At 40.0% G+C, this 26,542-nt stretch overlaps 1 protein-coding gene across 6 annotated transcripts in view; it reads left to right on the top strand.

Moving 5' to 3' along the window:
- The window catches only part of CTTNBP2 (cortactin binding protein 2), a 163,211-nt gene that overhangs the window by 94,918 nt on the left and 41,751 nt on the right, over positions 1–26,542 (top strand). For all 6 annotated transcript variants that reach the window (XM_007982696.3, XM_073009300.1, XM_038004441.2 and 3 more), the window contains 5 exons: positions 1,044–1,298; positions 11,948–12,065; positions 18,431–18,706; positions 21,179–21,274; positions 22,494–22,573. In XM_007982696.3, the coding sequence (XP_007980887.1) occupies positions 1,044–1,298; positions 11,948–12,065; positions 18,431–18,706; positions 21,179–21,274; positions 22,494–22,573 (825 nt within the window). The remainder of the gene's footprint in view (positions 1–1,043; positions 1,299–11,947; positions 12,066–18,430; positions 18,707–21,178; positions 21,275–22,493; positions 22,574–26,542) is intronic.

The following is a 26,542-nucleotide window of genomic DNA, read 5'->3' as shown; positions in this document are numbered from 1 at the left end:
ATCACCAAAATAAGCCAGGTTCTTTTATGAAAATTTTTTTTAAAAAATAAAGAAAATGCGTGTCTGAATAGAATGCAGACCCATCTCTATATAAAGATGAAGAGACTATAGATAGAACCTAGATTTTTCCCAGAATAATGCTTGTCAAACTTTAGTGTATTAGAATCTCCTGGAGCTATCGTTAAGTCAGATTGGTAGACCCCATCCCCAGAGTTTCTGATTTAATAGATCTGAGATGAGGCTTAAGAATTCACAGTTCTATCAAGTTCCCAGGTGATACTGATGCTGCTGGTCTGGGGACCATACCTCAGAATCACTGCCCTAAAAAGGACTTCTATTAATACCCCAACTCCATCTACCAGCTAAGTGAATAATAGAGGCTCCAAAGTAATATATTCTAGAAAACAGACCCAGTAATTTTAGTTGAAACATTTTCTAAGCTTATAATGATCAGTATCCCTCTGCAGTCACAAAACACTCAACAGGGGCCCGTAAACCTGCACTGAAATTATTTGGCTTTGTTTTTTCTTTGTGTCTACCTTTTCCCTGTTGTTTAGGATATTTCCTTCTGGAATGGTTGGCATAAAATTTTAAGATCACAGAGTTAGGTCAGTGCCTTATAAGTAGAACTGGCTTATAACTGCAAAACTGCATTCTTTTAGTACTAATAACATTCTTGCATATAAATTTTTAAATTCCTTTAAAGTTCATTCTCTTTCATAGTATTAAATTGAGATTTTGATTTACCATACATAATACTCAGTTATGCCCTGGGCAGTACCTGCTCACCCCAAATGTTTAACTGGTAGGTAGAAGTGATTACAAAATAGCAAACATGAATCATAGCAGTTGGAAATATTGTTAACTGACAGAAGTCAGAGAACTTTACCCAGCTCATCAGTGTTGATGTTCAGGATTGGAATGCCTGCTTTTCCCAGCTCAGTGGTCCATGCCCAAGAACATTTTGAAGTGAACTTTCAATAACATTATCCTTGACATTAATGTTCTTATCAACCCTTTGCCCCTGGTCATTTTATTTTCAGGATGGCTGGACACCAGTTCATGCAGCTGTGGACACTGGTAATGTGGACAGCCTCAAGCTTCTTATGTACCATAGAATACCAGCTTGTGGAAATTCTTTCAATGAGGAGGAGTCCGAGTCAGGTGTCTTTGACTTGGATGGAGGAGAAGAGAGTCCTGAAGGCATATTCAAGCCTGTTGTTCCTGCAGACCTCATTAACCACGCCAACAGAGAAGGCTGGACTGCTGCCCACATTGCTGCTTCCAAAGGTTTTAAGGTGTGTCTGTTAGCAGCTGGCCTCGTCATGCAGCTGTAATTTGATGAGCAGCAAAGTTGTCTGCTATAGATGAAGTGTACTTAAATTGAATAATTGGAGACTGAGTGATACAATTGCAGATGTTACCAATACAAATTGACATTATTCCTATGCAATAGTTATGGTCAAGGGTATAAGAGACTTTTAATAAAAATAATTTATTTGTAGTTTGTTAATGAGAAATATGAGGGTAATTTCAAACATTTTATCTACAATAGGAGGAAATCATTGGTGTTGATTTAGTTCATTGGGTTGCTTGCTTCAGGACCAACACCACACTGCTAGTGAGAGGCAGGGTAAGGATTCACACTTGTACTGCAGAGCTTGTTCTCTTACCCTGTACCCTCAGCTGCCAAACTTACCCCTGTCTGTGCTGTCTTACCAGTATCTAAGAGGGAGCTCTAGATGCTCAGATAGAATACAGAATGATTCTGAATATTAAAGAAATAGTGTAATATAGTAATCCATTCACTCATGTTTTTCTGATGTCAATCACTTTAGCATTAATTTGTGTTAGCAATAAGAAGATATTAGGAAGTTCCTGAGTGCAAGGTCCTGTGTGTGCTAACATTTGCAAGGATCATTTCTGCCATTAGGTAGCTCCTAGTTCAGTGGCAAGTGTGCAGGGTACAAGACAAATGTAGGACAAGAAAAGCACAAAAATGAGCACAAGGAGAACAGAAATGCACTTGGAACAGTATAAATATGCAGCAATTACAGGAAAACGAAGGACAACATACATATTTCAAAGGGCAGAACTTCAGGAATGTTAGGCTCAGGCATGGCTCATTCTGGAGGAGTTGGAAATTATTTTGAGCTTTGCAAGGAGGATTAAATGCACCATCACCACTGAGAAAGGAGAGTGGTTCAGGTGAAAGGAGCAGTGAAAACAAACACATGAAAGTAGGGAGGTGGATAACAGGTCCCTGTTAATTGGGATAATGGAGAGTAGTGAGAAATAAGACCTGACTGGGAGTTTCACAGCAGGGACTGGGGCCTTCAGTGACATAGCAAGGAATTTGGTCTTAATTTACTATTGAAAGTGAAACCATTGAAAGGTTTTGTACAAAGGAACAAAATAATCAACTGAATAGTTTAAATAGATTGATTTAGCAAGAACATGAAGAAGATTTGAGATTACGAAGAAATTGGTATCAGGAAGAGACACTACATGACAGATGATGAGAGCAGTGGAAATAATGAGAAATACTAGGAATTCCCCAGGAATGAGCATGGATTAGATGAGGGAAATGGGGGAGCTGAATAAAAAGATAGTAGTAACATTCCCAAAAAGAACAAGGAAAAGGATCATTTTGATCAAGAAGACAGAATGCAGTTTTAGACATGCTGAATGTGTTACGATTTGTTCATCCAGATGGAGATAGCTAAAGATGCGTATTTAGAGCTCCTGGTTGGGTAACTTCCTGTTGTGATCTTGGCAGAAGCTGTTCATCTTGGACTTTGGTGTTTTACAAAATGAGAAAAGGGCATGATACAGTTGAATCTGGAGGTATGGTTTGTTAGCAGTAGTTTTGTTGTTTTGTTTCCCTAACTTCACCCTTTGACAAAAAAAGATACAAAAATTCTGGGAACTTGATTTGTATGTATGATTTGAATGGAATGCAATAATATTTGACATAAAAGTTTTTGGGAGACAAAGATGGGAAATGTGAATAGTTTAAACCTGAATATATACAGTTAATCTAGGACTATGAATCTCTTTTGCTGTTGTAGAGGTGCATGGAAAGGGTAGTTTGCAACCTGCCTCCACTCCTTTAAAAGAAAAACTCTGAATGTAATATGAGATGTTAATGATAGGAGTGTGTTAGGCCTGTACTCAGCCTAGAGGCAAAAAAAAAAAAAAAAGAAAAGAAAAAACCTGAACACCCTTGATCTAGGATGTTCAGCTACTGCACCTCTCAGGCTAGGCAGAAAGGAACTTGCTCCCCAGGGTGAGTTACCCTTCAGTGTAGGGCAGTTGTGATGCTGCTCAACTCCTTAATTATGACTTCTTTATTAGTTCTGGTGTTTTTATGATCAAAGAGGGCATTGTCATTGATTTCCACACCTCTGGCATATTGTCCAAGGGAAATGTGACCTCTTTCTCCCATAGACTATGACTCTCATGTATTCTTTTACTTTAAGAAACACAAGATGAATTTTGGACAAGGAAAGAGAGATTTTTTTAAAGTGGGCATGACTGACACTATTCACACACTGCTAGGCTATTAATATATTTTTTAAGCCCTGGAGTGGACATTAAATCTTCTAGTCTAACCTTTCCATTTTATGATTAAGACATTTAAACCCCAGAGGGTTTAGTAGATAAAAGCTGGGAATGAAGCCCAGATTGCCTTAATCCATTAGTCTTTTCATTGTACCATACTTCCTTCTCCCCTAGTCAAAGATATTGGAAAATGTATTAGTATCATTTGCCTAATATTTATATTCTGGCTGAGATAGTTCTTCAGAAAGTAATCTACTTACAACTAAGATATTAAGGCCAGATTTCTGAAAATATACAGCTCTGAGCCAGTCATTGCATTGGTAGAAAGATTCTACATTGACCACAAGTAGAGCTTAAAAATAGTGTTTTTTCTTTACTTTAGCATACATTTGTCTAATCTACACAGGGTAGTAGAATCATCGCTACCCAAGAAGATGACTTCAGTTTCCACATGGTTTTCAGTAGAGAATTGTGGAGTTTCAGAGCTTGAAGGGACATAACATAGCTCAGTGGTCCCCAACCTTTTTGGCAGCAGGGACTAGTTTCGTGGAAGACAGTTTTTCCATGGTTGGGGGTGGGGTGGGGTGGGAATGGTTTCAGGATGAAACTGTCCCACCTCATAAGGAGCACACAACCTAGATCCCTTGCAGATGTAGTTCACAATAGGGTTCACACTCCTATGAGAGTCTAATGCCACCGTTGATCTGACAGGAGGCGGAGCTCAGGCAGGAATGCTTGCCCACCTTCCACTCACCTCCTGCTGTGCGGCCTGGTTCCTAACAGGCCACGGACTGATACTGGTCTGTGATGGGGGTTTGTGGACCCCTGACATAGTTCATCTAGTCCAGTTCCTTTGTGTTGTAGATAAAGAAACTAAGTCTTTATCTACAACAAATGGGAAATGGGTAACTAATTCCTCAAGCTCCATTCGTTGAAGATCAAATTCCCACATCTGTCCTTTTTCCATGTTAGCCCCTGGTCTTTTTTCCAGTGGTTAAGAAATTTGTGCAGACCACCATTAAATGTCATCGGAAAACCTCTCTCTACAGCTGGCCTGACTATTCCAGAGAGGCTACTGAACTAAGGATAAGCCTTTGTTTCCATCATTTTATCTGAATAGATAGATGAATTTCTTTTTTTTTTTTTTTTTTTTTGTTGAGTCTCGTTCTGTTGCCCAGGCTGGAGTGCAGTGGCCAGATCTCCACTCACTACTACAAGCTCCGCCTCCCGGGTTCACGCCATTCTCCTGCCTCAGCCTCCCGAGTAGCTGGGACTACAGGCGCCCGCCACCTCGCCTGGCTAGTTTTTTGTATTTTTTTAGTAGAGACGTGGTTTCGCCGTGTTAGGCAGGATGGTCTCGATCTCCTGACCTCGTGATCTGCCCGTCTCGGCCTCCCAAAGTGCTGGGATTACAGGCTTGAGCCACTGCGCCCGGCCGATAGATGAATTTCTTAATGAAACTTCCTATTCTGTCATGAAACCATTGACATGTTAGTTTCCTGCAACAGAAACAAATTTAAGAGATTGTCTGGATTTGAGCAGCTCTGTTGTTGAAGTTCATCTACCAAGAGATTTTTTTCACTGGAGGGACTGCGTGAATTTTTCACTACAGGAGGTGGTTATACTTCTCGCTTACCCGAAGCCAGTGGCTTCCTGTCACTTCTGCTTTTGCTCAGTCTCCCTGGGTGTTTTAACAAGTTGACAATTTAATGCAAACTCCTCCCTCCCTGGGCTTCCAGACCACTGTCCTTTTCTCACTTCCCCTCTGACTTTGCTGACCAGGCTTTCTATTTGTTTTTCTGCTTTTTGTTTTTTGGGGTGTGTGTGTGTGTGTGTGTGTGTGTGTGTGTGTGTGTGTGTGTGTGTGCGCGCGCGCGCGCGCGCGCGCGCAGATGTGTTTTAACTCTAAGCAACTCCCAAGTTTTATTCTCAGCTGCCTACTCCTGTTTTCTAAGAGCTTATCCAGTCTTTCAGGGATCTTTCAGGAATCAACTGTGACTCCTGCAGTAACTAGTCCCAAACCCATATCTCCATATCTGCCTTTTTACTTGTCCTCCAGACATTCATCTCCAGCATCCTAGAGGTCATGTCTGGGCAGGCCCACTGTCCTCTGGTCAGGTGGTAGCCCTCTTGTTACCCACTTTAGATCATTTTTATGTGTTAGGATTGTGATCTGCCTGATGCGTTGTTAAGCTTTTAGCCATATAAGGATCAGACGTTTGCGCTCACACTGTAGCAGCCACCTCGGTCCTCCAAGAGGTCTCCGTGAGGTATGTGCAAAGGTCCACATGACGCCCCAATATTTGGATTCCTTCTTCCTAGGAATTGGATATAACAAGAACAAGATAATAGGAGTCACTAAAGTTATTCATTGTTGCATGGAGCTGGGTAGCTAGTTTAGAAAAGGGAAAATTAGATGAGTTGCCTGCAAAGGCACAAAGTCATTGGAACTAGATTTTAATCATGATAAATAGAAATCTGTTCTTTAAACACTGTTGTAATGCTTTTGATTATGATTATTTCCTTTTTTCTTTTAATTTTTAGAAAAAAGTATTCTGGAAAATGCCTTTCTATACTCATTCCCTATAATATTCAGTGAAGAGTACTGAATCCTTTCTTACTTTGGACAGCAATGAATGGCAGAACCCTAAAGGGAATGTAAACTTGGCTGCCCAGGGTCATGCTCCACCTCTCATCCAAGGCATGGGTCATCCAGTGTTTCCCACCAACACCTTTCATGGATCTGGGTTTTGATCCTTTTTCTCATCACTCTGAACTTTCTCACTTGAATGATCTTGTTGATCCGCAGAATATAATCTATATGGATTCTAAAATCTCATCTCTAGCCCTACTTAAGCATTTTCTGAGTCTGTCTAGGCAGGTCCTTTCCTTGATAATCAGGGGAACAAACTTTCCAATTTGCTCAGTACAACCCTGTTTATGCCTGTCATCCCAGTGTAATTAACAGTGCCTCCTTTCACTCTCTAATGTGTTCCAGTTTAAACAACTGTAGGGTAATCCTGTTGGGGACCACATTCACTTTTGCTTCCACCAGATAGCTCTTCTAGCACATTCTTGGGCCCAAATGTTCATGCTTCTTAGCCAATCTGCTGCAATTCTTGCTTCTCCTCTCTTACTCCAATAGCATCACCTGGCATTTGTTTACTTGTTCCATCTTCCTAACTGAAATAACTCAAATGATCAACATAACTCTAAATTTATTCTTTTATGAATAAATTTTGAATACCTTGTCTCTTCCATGATCTTGTCAGCACTGTCCTTAGGGAGCCCTCATCATCTGCTGTCTGGTCACATTCACGGTACTGCCGCGGTCTCATGTTCAGTCTCTCTGCTTCCCTTACATTGCCATGTGAGGGGCCTTTCTAACAGGTGAACATGGTGATGTAATTACCTGCTTCATGTCTTCCCAAGCTTCTATCACTTCCAGGGCAGGGATGCCTATCATAACAGTCAAGTCCCTTCCTGATCTGGCCTTGGTCTGTTCCCCTAGGCACACTTCTGTCTCCTTCCCTAGTGCGTGCTAGGCTTTGACCACGCATACTGGTCAATGTGCAAACATCCTGTGCTCGCTACCCTCCCTGTCTTTGTATCTGCTGCTCCCATTACCTCAAATGGCCTCTTCTCCTGTCTTGACCCCTCTCTGCCTGGAAAACATTGCAGCTTGTCTTGGCTTCTTGCAGTTAGGTGTTCCCAGGATAGCTCTCCCCACTTTGCTTAGAGAGCATGTACTTCATTGTAATTGTTTGCATGCCTCGCTGCCTCTCCATCTCCTCTGAACAGTTACTTTTTAATCCTTCTATATACTGTGTCCAGCAGAGTCTGTGACCCAAAAGTACTAAATATTTGCTGAGTCAGTAAGAGAATGGACTGCTTTCTTTTTCTTAACTGGTCTCCTTGCTGTCACTCTCTTCCTTTCCAATGTAATCTTTCAGTACAACAATTGGTTTGCAGAACAGAGCTGAACATGGCACTTTCCTTCCCAAACACATCCTCATGCCTACAGAAAAGCATGCAAAGTGCATAGCACTCAACCCTTTACAGCTGACAGCAGCCACCTTCATCTTTGGCCATGCACACCTAACTACCTTCTTGCTCATGTCTATTTCCCACATTAACGGCTTCCATCTCCCCAGCCCTGTAAAGCAGCAGGTACACCCCAAGGTTGTTCTCAGCACTTGAGCTGGGCTTTCGATGTATATTTGCAAACTTTTTTCACTTTCTTTCTCTCTGCTCACTCTCAAACTCTTGGCTCCCTGCTCTGACTTTGATTTTTATCTCTAGCTCTCTGGACTCGGGGTTGCTACTGAATTTCCTGGACGCTGGTACCTTGCTTCTCAGCTCTGCTGAAAGGAGCCTGGCAGTTCCCTCACCCCTCAACCTCTCCTCTGTCCTTGGTCCATAATCACGGATCCCTGTGTTTCAGCTGGACCCATGGGCACCCAGCATAAAGACAGCATTCTCCAGTCTCGATTGCAAGGAACTATGGCCAAATATTTGAGTTCCAGCAAGTGGAATGTGAGTGCATGTGAAAGCTGAGGCCTAAGCTACTTCTTTAAAAGGTCTCTGTTATAGCAGATGTCTCTATATCCTAATAGGAATTTAGCTTAAACTCATCCATCTAGATCCCTGTCTCCATATCACTGGGGTAGGACATCCTGCCCAGTTTAGGGCGCCTGGGACTCTATTTCCAGAAGCAGAGACTGGGATCACAGCGTTTGTCCTCTTCACACAATCCCATTCAACAAGGAGAGAGTATAGATACTTCTCTCCCTCTTTACCTCTTCCTGCTCCTCCATAAAGTAAAACTGTACTCATTGCTTCGCCAGCCCCTTTTCTGAGTATACTTTGCATTCCTCCCTGAGACATGGAATTGCTCTACCTTATTCATCATCAGGACCCTCAGCCCACATAATAGTCCCTGGCCCAAAGGGGCTTTGTGCCCTGCTTATAAAGTTGTTGTGAGGGCTAAATGATCATTGAATACTTGCAAAGTGTGGAATGTGCCTGGAACTTAGTATGTGCTCAAATAGTTGTTGTAGCTGTTGTTGTTAAGTGTCAGTGGAGCCAAAGTTTTCACTTTCTTTGAGTTCCCCATGCAGCCAGCAAATGCTGCAGAATTTACATTTATAGTAGCGTTTGGCTATGCGCTACCCTCATGGGGACTGACGTTCATGCTTCCTTAAAGAGAAAGTCACTGCTTATGGTCTGGCCCACTGACCTACCTGAATGTAAGAAAAATTAGAAATCACCTACTTTGAAGGTCAGAAATAAAAGACTATAAAAGAACAGGGTCAGGCAGTTCAGGAGTATTGCAAACTTGTGTTACACCTTTTATCATTTCTGTTTGTAATTTGAAGTAACAGTACTTAAACTGTCTTGAGATTAGTGACATTTGTTGCTGTGCTATGGTACCTCACCAGTTAACTGGATATTTGGACTGTTTTCTAGCTGGTGGTGACGACATTGATTATGGTAATAACAATAGCTACTAATAACTACTGGGAGTTTAGTACAGGCCATGAATATAAGAACTTTGTGTGCTTCTTTCATTTAAGTCACGTTAACCTTGTGAGATGTAGATACTTGAAATACAGATAGGGAAATGAAAGCAGGAAAATGTTAAATGATTCCGCAACAGTGGTAGATACAGTCATTTTGGTTGGCAGGATTAGAATCCAGGTCAGCTGTGGCTCTTACCTACATTTGCTGCAAGTTCTAACTTGCAAAATAAATGCGTGATTTTTATCACTTATCATTTTGAGAATTCACTAAGTTTAGTTCTCAGATTGCTTTCTAGTTAAGTTTCTAATTAGAGTTCATTTCTCAATCAACATTATCTTATTCATTTACTGATTTTGTCCAAATTAGTAACATCAAATTGATATGAATTGACATTTATTTATCTGACTTTGTTTTCTGTTAATTTCTTAGTGATTTCTTAAATCTGAACTGTAGACCTATGAAAGTCAGACTTCCAGACTTTTCTTTAAGATTTACTTTTTTAATGGCCACATAATAATTGTACAGACTGCCACACTTAAATGGCAAGTTTTAGAGAGATTCCTCCAACCTGAACAGGGTCAGGCAGGGAGAAACAAGTGTCCTAGTTGCTTCCCTTTGCAAACAGGCAGATTTTCTTTACTCAGGAAACCCAAGGCCCAGTTTCCCATCTTTCCAACATCCGAGAAGGTTCTCTCTGTCAGCTTCACCCTCAGAGCAACACTGGCTTCCTGTTAAAGTTTCACTGAATTGGTGGTTTCTGCTTACTCTTTGTTTTTTTTTCTGTCCCTTGGGGACTCACTGTACTTTCTAGCAAACTCATTATGGCATTTAAAAGTATGTTTCAGAGGCAACATGAAGCAACTGGAAGTCATGTATACTCCTTGTGGAAGTACACATTGGTGTAGGCACTTTTGAAAGCTCTTTGCAGTATGGACTAACGTAGAACATGTGCATGCCCTGTGCACAGCAGTCCAGCCCTACCATATACCAAATACCCAACACGTGTCCACCACAGGAGATGTACTAGAATGTTTATAGCAGAACACCAATGTTCATCAACAAGAGAATGGATGAGTAAATTGTGGTATACCACAATGGAATATAATGGAATCCCACATAGTAATCATTTTTTAATGAAGACAAATTCTGACTACTCCCAGCACATGGATGAATCTTAGAGACATTATATTGAATGAAAGAAGCCAAATATAAAAATGCACCTACATACAGTACGATTCCATTTATATAGAGTTCACAAATAGGCCAAACCAATCTCTAAAATTAGAAATCAGATAGTAGTTGCCTCTGCGGGGGAGAGAGGAGTTAATTGTTGAGATGGAGTACAAAAGGGGCTTCCAAAGTGCTCCTTCCACAAATATATTTGCTTTGTGATAATGCTTCAAGTTATACACTTCTATGTACTTTTCTATGTGGATATTATATTTCTTTTCTTTTTTTTTTTTTTTTTTTCCTGGAGACAGAGTCTTGCTTTGTCACCCAGGCTAGAATGCAGTGGCGTGATCTTGGCTCACTGCAACCTCCGCCTTCCGTGTTCAAGCAATTCTCCTGCCTCAGCCTCTGGAGTAGCTGGGATTACAGGCGCCCACCACCGTGTCCAGCTAATTTTTGTATTTTTAGTAGGATGGGGTTTCACCATGTTGGCCAGGCCAGGCTAGTCTCAAACTCCTGACCTCAAGTGATCCACCTGCCTCGGCCTCCCAAAGTGCTGGAATTACAGACATGAGCCACCACACCCAGCCGGATATTGTATTTATTTTTAAAATATTTTATATTAGAAGAGAAAAAAGTATATTTTAAAAGTGGGTGAAAGGGTATGCTACAGAAAGATAAGAAAAAGCTATTCAAGATGACTTGATTTAATATGTTGTTAGAACTGCAAGATGGCCCCATGCCTCCGAGTGGGTGTGTGTGCGTGTGTGTGTGTGTGTTTAGGGGAGTGATGGGCAGGTCATTGCTTGTTTTGGTTATTAGTTCCTTTTCATGCTTTCTGGTCTATTCCTTTTTCTCCTTAACCTTGTGAGAAATTAGCAAACAAATCATCAAGTGGTAAACATTGATATAGGAGAGTTCCTTGGTAAATATCCTGATGTAATACCTTGCCATGTGATTATTTATTAGAAAATGTATGTATATATATAGTCTCTTACTTTGCATTTGAAAAAACATGGAGGACTAAGACTTTTCAGTTCATAATTCTACTTTTTGAATGGAGATTTCCTTAACACAGAAGAAGAAAAAGCTGAAAAGGAAAGGGAGCATCACTTCAATATCTATAGGGAATGATTTTCTAAAATCTCAATCAACATGATGTGCATATTTTTCAAATAAAATATGGCAGGGTAACATCTCAAATACAAATATGCTTATGAGGACTCTTAGAATTTTTAAAATTAGAACCCTGCACTGATATTACCAGGAAAGCAGTTTATAGTCTAGAAGACAGCAAAGTACATCCCGTTATAGCAAAAGTCTTCTGCTTTATATTGCCAAATTACCATAAAAGGAGAATGTCTGCTGAAATTAATTTTGTTTTTAATTTCAATCTGCAGATTGAGTGATTACCAAGCTATTTTTTTTCTTGAAACCTAAGAAGCTGTTCTGTGGAACAGTGTTATGATCCTATCATTTGCATTTAAATAAGCACTCTTTGCTTTGCATTTCTAGACATTGTTTAGTTTAATCTAAGATTAATCTGTATATTGCGGTTGATGGAATTGAAATAAGATTTATAGCTGTGAATTCTTGATTTGATTGTTATAGGCAACTGGCTTTTCCTTTGGGTTTTGCACTCAAGTTAATTCATTTGGACTTGGAGGTAATCAAGCTCTTGTCTTTACAGAACTGCCTAGAAATCTTGTGTAGACACGGAGGGCTTGAGCCAGAAAGGAGAGACAAGTGCAATCGGACTGTGCATGATGTTGCCACTGATGACTGCAAGCATTTGCTGGAGAATCTGAGTGAGTGATGTTCAGAGCTTATTGTGTATCTTTCCCCTCTGCTACTGGGGCCTCTGGTACAATGGGAAAAACTATTTACAGTTTTTGCATCTCCTTTTTAACCTTTTCGGAGCCCCAACTATGGCAAAAATACTGACTGTAAGTGTGATAATTATTGTTCCATGTAGAATGACTTTTTGCAGAACTAATTGCTACTCAAGTGATGCGGGCTTTTCTTTGTATTTTACTGACCTAGGAGAGCAATCTAAATATTTATTGCATTTTTCTTCTGATTTAGATTGTCTTTCTAGACATTAGACTGGCAGGATATGAGAAATCCCAGCTATGTACTCTGCATCAGTTGATTGTATGAGGCAGGCAAGTTGGTTGTCTCCCAGCACCTGGTTGCCTACTTTTCTGTGAAGATAATTGTTGATCTTTTGGGTCCCTTTCAGCTCCAAGAGTATATGCTCCTCAGCATATTTTATAAAGGCTCACTTGTGGGTTTGTGAGTGTGGAGTATAGACCTTACGAAACATTATGACCTCTTATATTAAGATTATCACTCTATCCATCCAGTCAGCCAGCTGTATCAGTAAGTCAGTTTTAGGATAAGCAGATTTTTAAAAACTTAAATAATGTTTTTATCTTCAACGTAATACATACCTTCATATACTTTTATTTTGTGAAGAAAATTTCAGAATGGCTAGGAAGCATATATGCAAACTGTGTAAGTAAACTTTAATATAAAAAGATAAAAGAGAATCATAGAAATTCTCTTTAAACCTGAGTGGTTTTTTTTTTTGGTTTTTTTTTTTTTTTTTTTTTTCCGTTGACAGAAGGCTTTATTTATCATTAAAGTCTAGCTTTCAGGACCTTAAACTTTTGAATCAGTGCTCAGTGTCTGAAACAGTATCTTATATAGGATTTCTCTAAAATAGTTCTCTTATTATAAGCTGACGCTAACCTAACAACAAACATGGAAAACTTTCTGTTGGGCTAAAATTTTATTATGGAATGTAAATGCTATCATTTAATTATATTCCACATTTTGATATTAAACATTTAAAAATTGAATAAGTAGATATAGCTGTGATATCTTAGATGTGAAAAATATGAAGCATATTGGCATGGCTGGGATAGAGGTGTGATTAGAGGTGGGAAATTGGAAGGATGAGACAGCGCAATTGATGTTTTGGGCAGTTTAATGCTCATTTCCGTAGTTTTGACCTTATATGACAAAGATAAGTCAATGAGTTTCTTGATAGTGCATAATATGATACAAACGGTGTTTTGGAATTTCGTAGGCAGCTCTTTGTGGGACAAATCAACCTATAGAGAGTCTGGAAACAGATAAAGCATCAAAGAGTTTTAATGATGAGTCCTCAGCTGGACCAGGGTGGAAGAGAGGGAAATGGTATATAATGAGGAGAGAGATGAGAAATCCTAAAACTGAGGATTAAGGAGGACTTCATGAAATAGAAGACTGGTATGGGAGACCTGAGTATAATTTCTATCTCGGACATGTTGGCAGGCTTTGCAGGTATACATCCTGTGGAAGACTGGACATTAGGTAGTCTGATTTAAGGGAAAGGGCATCTGAATCCCAGCTCCCAGAGGTCTGTGTAATGTCAGGCAAGGTGCTTAGCCTTCTCTCACCTCAGTCTGCTCGCCTGTTAGTAGGGTTAACAATTATTCGTATACCTGAGTGCAAAAGAGTGGATCATTTCTTAAAGTCTTTCTAAGATTCCAATTCTGACAATCAAAGAAGTAAAAAAGACAGGATGTGCATTTAGATTATGATTACTTCCATAAGGCTGATGATAAAAGCTGTGAAGGTAAATGAACTATAGAAAGTAAGTGGGGCCGGGTGCGATGGCTCACATCTGTAATCCCAGCCCTTTGGGAGGCTGAGGTAGGTGGATCACCTAAGGTTGGGAGTTCCAGACCAGCCTGACCAACATAAAGAAACCCCATCTTTGCTAAAAAAATACAAAATTATCTGGGCGTGGTGGCGTATGCCTGTAATCCCAGCTACTCAGGAGGCTGAGGCAGGAGAATTGCTTGAACCTGGGACGCAGAGGTTACAGTGAGCCAAGATGATGCCACTGCACTCCAGCCTGGGTGACAGAGCAAGACTCCATCTCAAAAAAAAAAAAAGAAAGAAAGTGAAGAACAGAATGTGTCAAAGAAGAACAAAGATGCACAATTATTTTCATTTGTTCAACTAACTACTCTTCGCCTAAGCACATAGCTAGAAGCACTCTTGCATGTGTATACCAGGAGACATACGAAAATGTGTGTTGCAGCATTGTGTGTAACACTAGAAAACCGAAAGCATTCTAAAGTGAAATATATTAGGGAATGGTTAAATAGAATAAACTCTAGAAAATTCATATCTTAAAAATAAATTTTATCTATATAAATCACCTTAAATACATTAAAAAAAATGTTGAGTGAAGTCAGTTATAAAGGACACATAATATAAAACCATCTGTGTAAAAAGTTTAAAAATACAACTCCAAGCCTATATTTGTTATAAGTACCACTAAATGAGGCAACGTGTAAAAATATGCATAAGGGAGGTAAGAGCTTCCCCATGGAAGATTTAAGTGAAAATTGAAGGGCTGAGCCAAGAAAGAGTGGAAAATAGAGACATTCCAGGTGAACTAGCAGCATATCTGGAGGCACTGAAGGGGACGTGCTTTGGAGTCTTTAGAGATATTTAGCTATATCTGCAGTGCTGGGGAGAGGAGGGAGATGAGTGTGGAAAGTCTAGAGTCAGCTCATAAAAGGCCTTGTATTCCTTTTGATTCAATCCTCCCTGTAAGTTTTGAGGCAATCCCATGGACCTGAATGAAGAATTGAATGATTGCAAGTGAGGACATAAGAGGTAGGTAATGGGGAAATAATTATCTTGACACACAGGGTACCATAGATGGGGAGCATGACTGGTACCTAGTAAGAGGGAAGGAGGCCTGAACAAGCAAGGGAGGAACAGGGCTGGAGAAACAGTGTCATGGTTCAAGTTATAGGTGTGCTGTGAGACAGGAATGATGTATAGGGTGAGGGGAGAAGTGAACTGAAGGCCAAGCCCAGAGAAAACCCTATCTTCAGGTCAGAGAAGATTTTTTTAAATGACTCTAAAAGAAGATTGGGAAATAGGAAGGAAAAGAGCCAAAAAACAATGGTGTATGGTCAGGCATCGTGGCTCACACCTGTAATCCCAGCATTTAGGGAGGCTGAGGCAGGAGGATTGCTTGAGCCCAGGAGTTCAAGACCAGTCTGGGCAACATGGCAAAACCCCATCTCTTCAAAAAATACAAAAAAAAAAAAAAAAAAAAATTAGCTAGGAATGGTGGCATGCGCCTCTAGTCCCATCTGTTCTCTACTCCATGGAGGCTGAGGCAGGAGGATTACCTGAGCCGGGGAGGTCAAGGCTGCAGTGAGAGAAGATGGCACCACTGCCCTCTAGCCTGGGTGACAGAGAAAGACCTCGTCTCAAAAAAAAAAAAAAAAAAGAAAGAAAGAAAAGAAAACAATGGTGTAATTGGATTCAAGTTAGGAGACCTTTCTAACAGGAAGAAGTAATTTAATAGTATCACATTCCCTGGACTGTAAGGATTAAAAAGAGTCCATTGCATTTGGCAAATAGGAAGTTACTGCTAACAGAGACAAGTTTCATGCAGTTATATAGACAGAAGCTGATTATTTTAAGCAGAGAATAACATGGAAAGGCAGTGGAGAAATCTCCGGTAGAATAGTTTTCTTCATCCATTGAATAAACCCTTTTTTATTAATTCATTGAACACATGCTTTTATTGAGCTGCTCTTTGTGCCAGTCACTATCTTAGCCACTTGATGTAAGTCACAATTTTTAAGAAGATTGTTCTCATCCTGAAGCTTATAGTCTTAACATTAAGAGATAAAATGAACAATAAACATAAGAAAAATTTATTTTTTGGCTTTGTGAGGTGGTAAGATATGCTATGGAAAAGACTAAGGGGGGATGGAGATTGTAAGGGTGGGTTTTAGCTTTTAAAATGGTGGCCAAGTTTGCCTCACTGATGAGACATTGAAGCCAAGGCTTGAAGGAAGTGAACAGGGCAGCTATGTGGATATCTAAGGTAGGAGCTTTAGCACCAGTTGGACAGAGGCCTGAGGTAGCAGCATTCCTGTTGTGTCTGAGGAACTGCAAGGAGGGCAGGGTGACTGGGTTAAAAGGAAAGAGAAGCAGGAAGACAGGTCAGAGCCCTAGCCATTTCAGTGTTTTGAGTGCAGGAGAGCAGTTACAGGGTGAAGTGAGGCCTGATCTTGTTGGAACGTGTAGGCCCTTGTAAGAACTTAAGGTAGCCATTGCAGTGTTCGACTGTAGGAGAGATGGGATCTGATGCACATTTTAACAGTAGCGCTGGCTGCTTTGTTGAGAATCAACTATAGGAAGTCACAGACAAATCAGGAACACCTGTTAGTACATGAATGTAGTATTCCAGGTAAGAGACAATTGTGGTGGCTCAGTGTAGGACTGTAGCAGATGAAGTGATGAGAAGGACTTGGGTTCTGGATACAGTTGAAGGTAGAGTCAACAGAACTTCCTCATGGATTTAATGTGAAGTTTAAGAGAGGGAAGAGATTCATAAATAATTCAAGGTGTTCAGTCTGAGCAACTGGCGTGATGGAGTTGCCAGTACTTGTTAGGGGAAAGGCTGTGGGTGAAACAGATTTTGCTCATGAAGTTGGGGAGTTCAGATTTGGTTGCAGGAATTTGAGATTTTTTTAGGGTATCTGTGTGGAGATGTCGAATCAGCAGAAATTCCCAAGACGAGTGAGAGCTGATGAATAAATGTGAAGGTCAGCAGTCTATCAGTAATATTTAAAGTCATGCAACTGGATGAGATCACTAAGGGAATGAACATACACAAAGTAAATAGAGAAAGGAGCCCCAAAACACACTATCGTTAAGAAGTCTGGAAAAGGTGAAGGGAACAATAAAGGAACAACATTAAAGAGCGACCAAGGAGGTACTACCTCCTTCCAGGAGAACTACCATCTATGGGTATGGAGATCCAGGAGGATTATACCAAGGAGAAAAGAGAGATCACTTGTGTCAGGTACTGTGGATAAGTAAGATGACTGAGAGTCAGAAAATGGAAAATAAAGTAATCCAGCAGTTGGTTAGTTAATGGAAAAATCCAGTTTAAGAAGAGAATCATATAAACACATGTTGTTTTAAAACATTTTAATTGTAAAGCATACAAAATAATTTTTTTAAACAACGTTTAGACAGAAGTCTTTAGTGTGGGTTCTACTAATTAAAATTTCACGTACTCTTGTTTGAAAAAAACATACCTTTAATTCATCGTCTATGATTTCTAGTGTTTGACTGCTTAAACACATTTATGAAGAAAACTAAAGGTAATATCTGTCCAGAGATTATTAAACCCTTTCTCATTTCATATAGTTGTCCCATTTATACCTCATTAGATAACATTTTTTAGCAGTTCCTAAACTGTCTCTAAAGAATTCAACTTAGTTTTCACAGGAATGGTAACTCATATTTCATCAATTTATGGAATATTTAATTCACTAACTGTAGTCATCAGTTCAGTGACTATAGAACATTTGGAAACAAACACACGTAACTCAGTATACAATTCAGCCATGAGAACAGAAGTACATGGGGGTGCTACCCACTGCGCTGGAGCCTCAGTCAGAGAAATCGAAAAGTGCTTTTCAGAAGTTCATTCCTACTACCCTGTTAACCATTTATCAAATACTTACTGGTATTTACCATATAAGAATATATAAAATCTATTACAAAAGTAAGTTCATTTATTCTTCATACCAACTCAATGTACATTCCCTCCATTTTATGGAAGAAATTGGGGTACAGAGAGATCAAGGCAATTTACAAGAATACACAGCTATAGGAGGCTGACCCTGACCCTGGGGCTCAACCCAAGGTTCTCAGTTACTATCCTAAGCATCCCAACCTGTCCAACTATAGCCTGCCTCATCCATGACATTATCTAAGAAGGAAAGGAGAATGTAGAGAACTCAGGGTCAAGGGAGGGTTATAGTTATTTTAGATATTTTTTTAAAAACTACAGTCTTGCTGATGGGAAAGAGTTAATGAAATAGAAAAAGCCAAAGATGCAAGGAAAGAGACAGTTCATGCAGCATGCTTCCAAAGAAACTGAAGAGATTGGGAGACAAAAGTTTACTCTGGTGTAAGAACGTTCAATATAATGTTATTTAATGGAGTAAAATAGCTATCCTTTGGTTTGTATTTTTAAATGTTTGTATCTGCTTATTTTATATAATAGTTTTGCATTTTTTTCCTGTCCGGATTTTTTTAACTCCTAATTCTTTTACTCTTCTGCCAGATGCTCTTAAAATACCCTTAAGGATTTCGGTGGGTGAGATTGAACCAAGCAACTGTGGTTCTGATGACTTGGAATGCGAAAACACAATATGTGCTTTAAATATCCGCAAACAGACATCATGGGATGATTTTTCAAAAGCAGTGAGTCAAGCTCTGACAAATCATTTCCAAGCAATCTCTTCTGATGGATGGTGGAGTCTGGAAGACGTGACTTGCAATAACACCACCGATTCCAACATCGGCCTCAGTGCAGCAAGCATACGATCCATCACGCTAGGTATCAGCAGTCTTATGACAAAGAGAAAGTGAAATTTCTGGGTTTGTTTATGTTTATGGGTTTCATAACCTGATTCTTAGTTCATTGATTAAGCACATTCAAAGCTTATTGTGGCAGCTGCCAGTGATGAAAAACTTGAGTATTCACAATGTAGCCATTATGTAATGTTGCCTGTTAATATAAAAATGCTTTTATACCTCAAATAATACTGAAAGAGTAAAAAACATGAAAGCCCTTGATGAGGCTTTGTGATTGCACTTGCTATTCTAGATAAATGCAAGAAACTAAACACCCCACAGCTGCTTGCTTTTGCACAAGTAATGAACACGGCTCAAAATTTGTTCTGGGGTTGACCCAGGAGCACTATAGTGCATTAGTACCTTACCTCCAGGACAGGTTTTCTGATGAAGTCTAGACTTGAAAGAAGCACTTTAATAAAGATATATTCATTGCTTCCACATGGGATGAATCAGGGTGATAATTGGTTATTTCAATTTGATAGACAGCACAAAACAGATTCCAAAGAACTTAGGAGATTTGCTTTCTGCTGAGCATAGTAAGTTCTCTGTAAATATTAGTTGTCCCTGATTAGTTCCTTTCTTCTTGGTCCAGGAGAACTACCATCTATGGGAAATCTGCTCCTTTGCAAGGACTGTGTTGGGTGCTTTATAAATGGTCCTTTCAATGGTGTCATTTTACTGATAACTCTGTACAAGATGACTTGCTTGAGGGCACAGAACCAGTGAGCAAAGCAGACAGGATTCAAATCATATTCTGTCTGATAGAAAAGCTTGTGTACTTTCAACAGCACCATACTGGAAAAGAATGGTCCAAGGTTGAGGGAAAGGTGGGCGTTTTACCGTTGCTATTTATCTGTCAGATTATTATATCAGAAAGTGTTTTATTCTGTCTACCCATATATGTTTATTTACTTTCAAAACATGTTACTAGGTTTTAGAGAAGAGTATTCATGACAACTTGATTTTATGGATCTTTGGTATGATCATTAAAATTACTATTATTGACTAGGCATGGTGGCTTATACCTGTAATCCCAGTGCTTTGGGAGGATGAGGCAGAAGGATCACTTGAGCCCAAGGGTTCAAGACCAGCATGGGCCACATAGTGAGACCTCATATTTACAAAACAATTTTTTTAATTAGCTTGGTGCGGTCACATGCACCTATAGTCCCAGCTACTCAGAGACTAAGGTGGGAAGATTCCTTGAGCCCAGGAGTTTGAGGCAGCAGTGAGCTATCATGCAGCCACTGCACTCCAGCCTGAGCCACAAAGTGAGACCCTGTCTCTTTAAAAAAAAAAAAAAATTATAGAATTTTTATGATGTACTTAAAATTGCATTAAGAGATGATTCAGTTCTTAGGAACACATTTTGTCCACACATGAAGTATTACTCAAAATATGGTTCTGGCCCGGGGTCTGATAAACAAAGTCAGTCAACTGTGTATTGAAGGAAATGGCCCTCCATCAGCCTTTGTTCAGCTAATGTGGAAACTGACAAAGGCAGATGGATATTCACTGCCAGCAGATAAGTTTACTTCTGTGAGTAGTGCATGCTAAGGCTTGAGTATTGCAGTGTTTGTGCTTGTCTCAGGGGTATCGAGCACCCTAGTAGCATTTCACATCCAAAAATCATTGAGTTTTGTGGATAAAGGGCTTAATTTAGTGCCGTGCTGTAACCACTTCATAACTGGTAATTATTAGTGTTATTATTGTGTGTATGTAAGTGAGTTTGCTGGATTCATAACCTAAGCTACATGAAAGGAACTTCAGGTCAGCAGATAAGCAGAATTACAGGTGGATGTGCATGTATATTGGAGGCATGCTGAGAATAGATATTCAGGAATTGATCTGTGGAAGTTAGAGATGAAAACAAATACGTATTACCAATCACCCCCTACGGAAGATACCTATGGAGTGGCACCCTTTCAGAACAAGAGTGAGCAGAGGGCCCGCAATGGGAGAGGGCCTGCCTTATTCTGAGCACCTGAAATTATCTACTTTTTTTTTTTTCTGGAATCTAAAAATTTGCTGGAAAGGGGATCAGGGACCAGATCATAAATGCTCTGATATCTCACCCAAAGTGCTTAAGCTTTGAGAAACAAGCATTGGAAGAACTCTGAAACAGTTTTAGATTATGGTCAGCTTTGTTCTTAAGAGCTTAACCCTAGAAATATTTGAGTGGATATATTTGCTTTCTAGATCTCTCCCTGAATCCCTCCTATGGGCTGCTTTGGAGAAGTCTGTAGGTTGAAAGCTTTCCTTTCAACCTTCAACAAGAATTTTATTAGGGAGCTAACCCCTTGGGTGGCCCTGTATGTGTTTCGTACGTGCCTTTGACAATGTAAGCTCTGGATTCCTTAAGGTTCTCACAGAGGAGAGCATATGTTTTACGCTTGTGAGGAAAATCACTCATAAGCTGCCCTTGACATTTTATTTCATTTTTTGGAACTAGGAAATGTGCCATGGTCAGTGGGTCAGAGCTTCACGCAGTCCCCGTGGGACTTTATGAGGAAGAATAAGGCAGAGCACATCACTGTGCTTTTGTCAGGTAAGGATGTCCCTAACTAAGGTAACGTTTAAAGAGTATTTGCTTCATGGCTGCCTCAGAGCACCGGTTCTTAAATCTTCACGTTTCATCCCATGTCTTCTAGCCACGCACATGTGACTTCCACCACTAGGTAATTAGATGTTTTTTGAAATGTTTGATTAAGGGGAGGAAAATTCAAAAGCTATGTTCTTGACACCCACGGTGATGTCTGTCTGGATCATTGATTCCTGTCATTCTGATTGCATCACTCATTGGAAATAAACCAGAGGCCAAACTGGCATGCTGACAAGAGAGTGACAGAGACTGTGTTAAAAGAGAAATGTCTTTTTTTATTGTGCCTAATAATGCTTAATAGGATTATTAAACTGGTACAGGCTAATGTTTAGTGGGTACCTACTATGTACTAGACCCTGTTGTTTATAGCATAAGTATCAAATCATTTAATTCTCATAACCCAATGAGGTACGCATTTCTGCTTATCCCTATTTTATATCCAAGGAAATGGAGGCTCTGAGAGATTGATGTTCTTGCCTAAGGTCATGCTACTGCTATGTGGTATAGGAATACTCAATTTCTCAGCCCTTGATGCTAAACAGCTATGGATTTCATCATGTATTTCCCATACTTGGGAATGGAGTCTGAAAATTCAATCTTAATTAATAAATATTTATTTTATTACTTGAACTGGACTTACTGAAGTTTAAAGAAAAGTGTGTGGCCACCCCAGAAAATTGCTTTAGGCCCAAACAATGTATTGAGAGAATGGCAGAACTTGCGGGGAGGGGTGGCGGAGTATCGCCAATGGACCTAATGCAGGCCAAGGCCAAAGCTTTCTGAGATTGCAATGATCTCTGATAACTTTTACTTATGAACTGTAAAACATTGAGCCCAGCAATCAGCAGATACTGGGCACAGTGTTGGGACTGGGATCTGGAGGCCCTGGCTGTGGTTACTGGGAGGTAGGCGGGCATCCCAGGGGGCGGGGGAAGGAGCAGCTGGGAGCTCTTGGGAGGTCAGGAGCAGTGGCAGTTTATCAGCCAGAACAAAGTGTGACAATATTTTCACAACAGAAAGGCACATTGGTGCCTCCTGGCCAAATGTCAGCTCTGCCTACATAAGTCAAAAAACACACTTCTCTTTTATGATAGATTCTGTTGTATTTTGATCATTTATATTTAATAAAGGAGTGCCCATTTTTCTTCTTTGTCCTTTCCTACAGGTCCTCAAGAGGGCTGCCTCAGTAGTGTGACTTATGCCTCCATGATCCCTCTCCAGATGATGCAGAACTATCTCAGGCTGGTAGGTGCACACTGCTGAGTGGAGGCCTGTGTTTCCCATCCCTGCCACTGGAAAACTGGGTGGCCCATTTTTATGTTTAAAGGAGGAGTGCAAGCCCTCCAAACCCGCCCTGTGCTCTGACACCATTGCCTTCCCCACCAGTCCCCTCCCTGTCAGGCTGCCAATTACATAGTCTGGATGTCTGTCACTGTCATCCGGGTATCTATTGCCTGGATCCAGAGGCCACCTGTGACCTGTGAAGTGTTATAATTTGGGCAGGAGCAGGTTGTCTTCCTTTAACAAGGACTTGCTGTCAAGTAAATGATGATCAGTATGGAAGGGAATGACCACGAATATTAAGATGTCTTACTATAAACTTTTATGACTTAAAATTGAGTAAAGATGCTAGCATTAGTGAGAAGGTTAATTTGGCCACTTTAACAGAAACCAAATAATTACAGCTTAAACGGGATAGAAGTTTATTTTTCTCAAACATGTAAGTCCCAGCAGGTGAGAGGCCTGGGGAGGGAGAAGTGGCAGGGTGACCTCCCCAGGATCTCAGCACCCTTTCTCCCTGCTCCACTCTTCCCTGGGATGTTGTTTGTGTTGCTGGGTCAAAGGTAGTCACCACTCCCACTCCCATTTCCTAGCTGGAAAGAGACAGCCTGGAGGGCAAGCCTTTCCTTTCAGGGGAATTGCATGTGTCATTCCTGCCCACATCCCATTCAACAGAACTTAAGACACCTGTCGCTGCCTAGCTGGGAAGTGGAAACTTTTCCTGGGCAATCGTGCACCCACCTAAAACCAGATGGTCTGTTACTAAAAGGAAGAAGAAGAATATGATCATCAAAAGAAAGTAGCAAATTATAAATGTAAAATGGATACATGTAATGCTTTGCCTTCATTACATACTTATTACATGCCATGCAATATGCCAAGTGCTGTTATGATTTATTTTATTTATCCTTCAAAACATCCCTATGAGATAATTTCATCCATTTTATACATGGAGAGACTGAACAGAGAGAGGTAAAATGCTCAAAGTCGTGCATCTAATAAGTGATGAAGCCAGAATTGTGCAAGTCTCTGATGTGTATGAGATCTATCTAAAACTAATACTACCGGTATAAAACATCAAAAAATAATTTTGCTTGCTGCCTTAATTTAGATGACCTTTTTAAATAAATGAGTTGAAACTATGACCCTTGACAAAAGTTGTTTCCATAGACTGTGAATTGATGCCTTTGTTTTCACTCCTTATGAAAAGAAGTATTCAAAACCATTCCATTGATCATCTAGCCAGGCTCAAAGTTAGAATTAACTGTGGCTGTACCAGCAGCCCCAGTAGCAGAGAAACGTTCAAAGCCTCACAATGTAGAAAAGGTGGATTCTCCTGAATCAGATACTTTGACTTCTTTGCTTTACTCTTTGTCCCCCTTCCTAAAAGCATCAAAGTATGCCTGTGATAGGAAAGAGATCTATATCATTACTTGGCTTACCTGAAGGTGGAAGGGTGTGATCAACTGGTTTTCAGGAATGTTAGCCTCAGGCTCTCAGTAGAATCAGCTGGTAGAACCACTCCCTCCTCTCTCCTCCCCCATTCTCAGCTTCTCCATACAAGGCAAGGTTCTGACCCAGGGCTTTTCCTTCCTCCATTAAGATGATAAAACATAACTGCAAATTAGCGTTGACTAGCAAATCTGGAAAATGAAATGTCTGCTAGTCACATTATATGTAAAATATTCCAAGTACACTTATAGGTGTGCCCCCTTATACATAAGACATAGTTTTACTACCAGTTAACAGCAAATCAGAGACCAAACCCTGTTGTTAATTCTATTCTGAATTCAGTGAGTGTACATAAAAGGCTTTTTTAATCCAACGATTAACTCTTGAATGAATACAATAAAAATGTATCGCTTATTTCAGCAGTCACTGCAAAATTTAAAGTGACTGAGACAACAATATATGATAGTGGTTGTGAATGTTTTCTCTTCCATAAACAATTATAAGCCCCTTAAGAGCATAGGCCCTGTGTTATGCATTTTTGTGTCCTGTTATTTCAATTGTTTCACAGCTGTTTATTGAGAGCCTCTTAAATGCAGGTAATGCTTTAGAAACTGAGGATAGAGCCCTGGCCTAATAGAGTTTGCCTTCTAGTGGTAAGGAAGGCAGATTTTAAAAAAAAAATCAAATGAATAAATGCATATGTAATGTGATGACCAGCACTAACACAAGTGTGAGGTAAAATAAAGCAGACAAGGAGATAAAGAGTGGGTGGAAGCGGAGGCAGAAAGCACTATTTTTAGATGGAGTTATCAGGAAAGATCTTACTATAGTGACGTTTGGACTGAAAAACAAATGAAGTGAAGGGAGTCACCTTGTGGAGGGTGTTTGAGGTACAGGGAACCACAGATACAAATGTATCTAGGTTGACAGTGAAGTCTGGGAAATGATCAGAAACTAGATCATGCAGGAATATGGCAAAAAATTTTAATTTTACTCCAAGTGGATAGGAAGCCACTGGGGAAATTTGAGCCAGAGAATGGCATAGCTTCCCAGTTCCACAAATAACTACAGGCACATTGATGTGTGTTGAATTGTTGGAAATCTATACAGTAGATACACAAATGTAGTAATAGTTGACTTTGTTTACCTTCAACTTTTATCTTATGTTCCGGGGTACTTGTGCAGGTTTATTAAATAAACATGTGCGATGGTGATTTGCTACACAGATCATCCTATCACCTAGGTATTAAGCCCAGCATCAATTAGCGATTCTTCCTGATGCTCTCCCTCCCCGCAACCCCCACTGTGACAGGCACCAGTGTGTGTTGTTCCTCCCACTCCACCATGTGTTCATGTGTTCTCATCATTCAGCTCCCACTTATAAGTGAGAACATGGAGTGTTTGGTTTTCTGTTGGCTGCATTAGTTTGCAGAGGATTATGGCTTCCAGCTCCATTCATGTCCCTGTAAAGAACATAATCTCATTCCTTTCTATCGTTGCTTAGTATTCCTTGGTGTGTATGTACCACATTTTCTTTATCCGGTCTATCATTGATGGGCATTTAGATTGATTCCATGCCTTTGCTATTATCCATAGTCCTGCAGTGAACATACGTATACGTGTATCTTTATAATAGAATGGTTTATATTCCTTTGGGTGTATACCCAGTAATGGGATTGCTGGGTCAAATGATATTTCTGCCTCTAAAAATAAATGACGATTTGCGACACTCTCCCACAGTGATTGGACTAATTTACACTTCCACCTACAGTGTAAAAGTGTTCCTTTTTTTCCACAACCTTGCCAGCATCTGTTGCCTCTGAACTTTTTAATAATCACCACTGTGACTGGCGTGAGATGGTATCTCATTGTGGTTTTGATTTGCATTTCTCTAATGATCAGTGGTGTTGAGCTTTTTTTCATGTGTTTGTTGGCCACATGAATGTCCTTTTGAGAATTGTCTATTCGTGTCCTGTGCCCACTTTTTAATGGGTTTGTTTGTTTTCTTGTAAATTTGTTTAAGTTCCTTGTAGACTCTGGATATGAGACCTTTCTCAGATGGATAGATTGCAAAAATGTTATCCCGTCCTGTAGGTTGTCTGTTCACTCTGATGATAGTTGCTTTTGAATAGTTAACTTTTTATTGAGCATTTGTTATACACCAACCTCTGTTCTAAATATATGAATAATCTCATTTAATCTTTCTGTGAGATAGATACCCCATACAAGTTACATTTTACAGGTAAATAAACAAAGACTCAAAGTAATTTACCCAGCGTCTCCAGCAATTAAATGGTGAGACCCACGGAGTTGCAACTAGCCTTTCTGCCTACTCATGCATGTAATCATAGTTTATTAGCCTAGGTTATTAGCCTATTGATTAAGCATTGCAGTACCAGTCATTACTATTTATGCAAATATCTAAAATGCATGTGTTAAAACCCTTATGCAGAAAACCACATGTAGTGAAGACTTTAGATC

Source organism: Chlorocebus sabaeus, chromosome 21, assembly GCF_047675955.1.
Source record: "Chlorocebus sabaeus isolate Y175 chromosome 21, mChlSab1.0.hap1, whole genome shotgun sequence".
Taxonomy (NCBI): Eukaryota; Metazoa; Chordata; class Mammalia; order Primates; family Cercopithecidae; genus Chlorocebus; species Chlorocebus sabaeus.
Note: the sequence above shows the minus strand (reverse complement) of the source record. Positions and strands in the feature narration are given on the sequence as shown.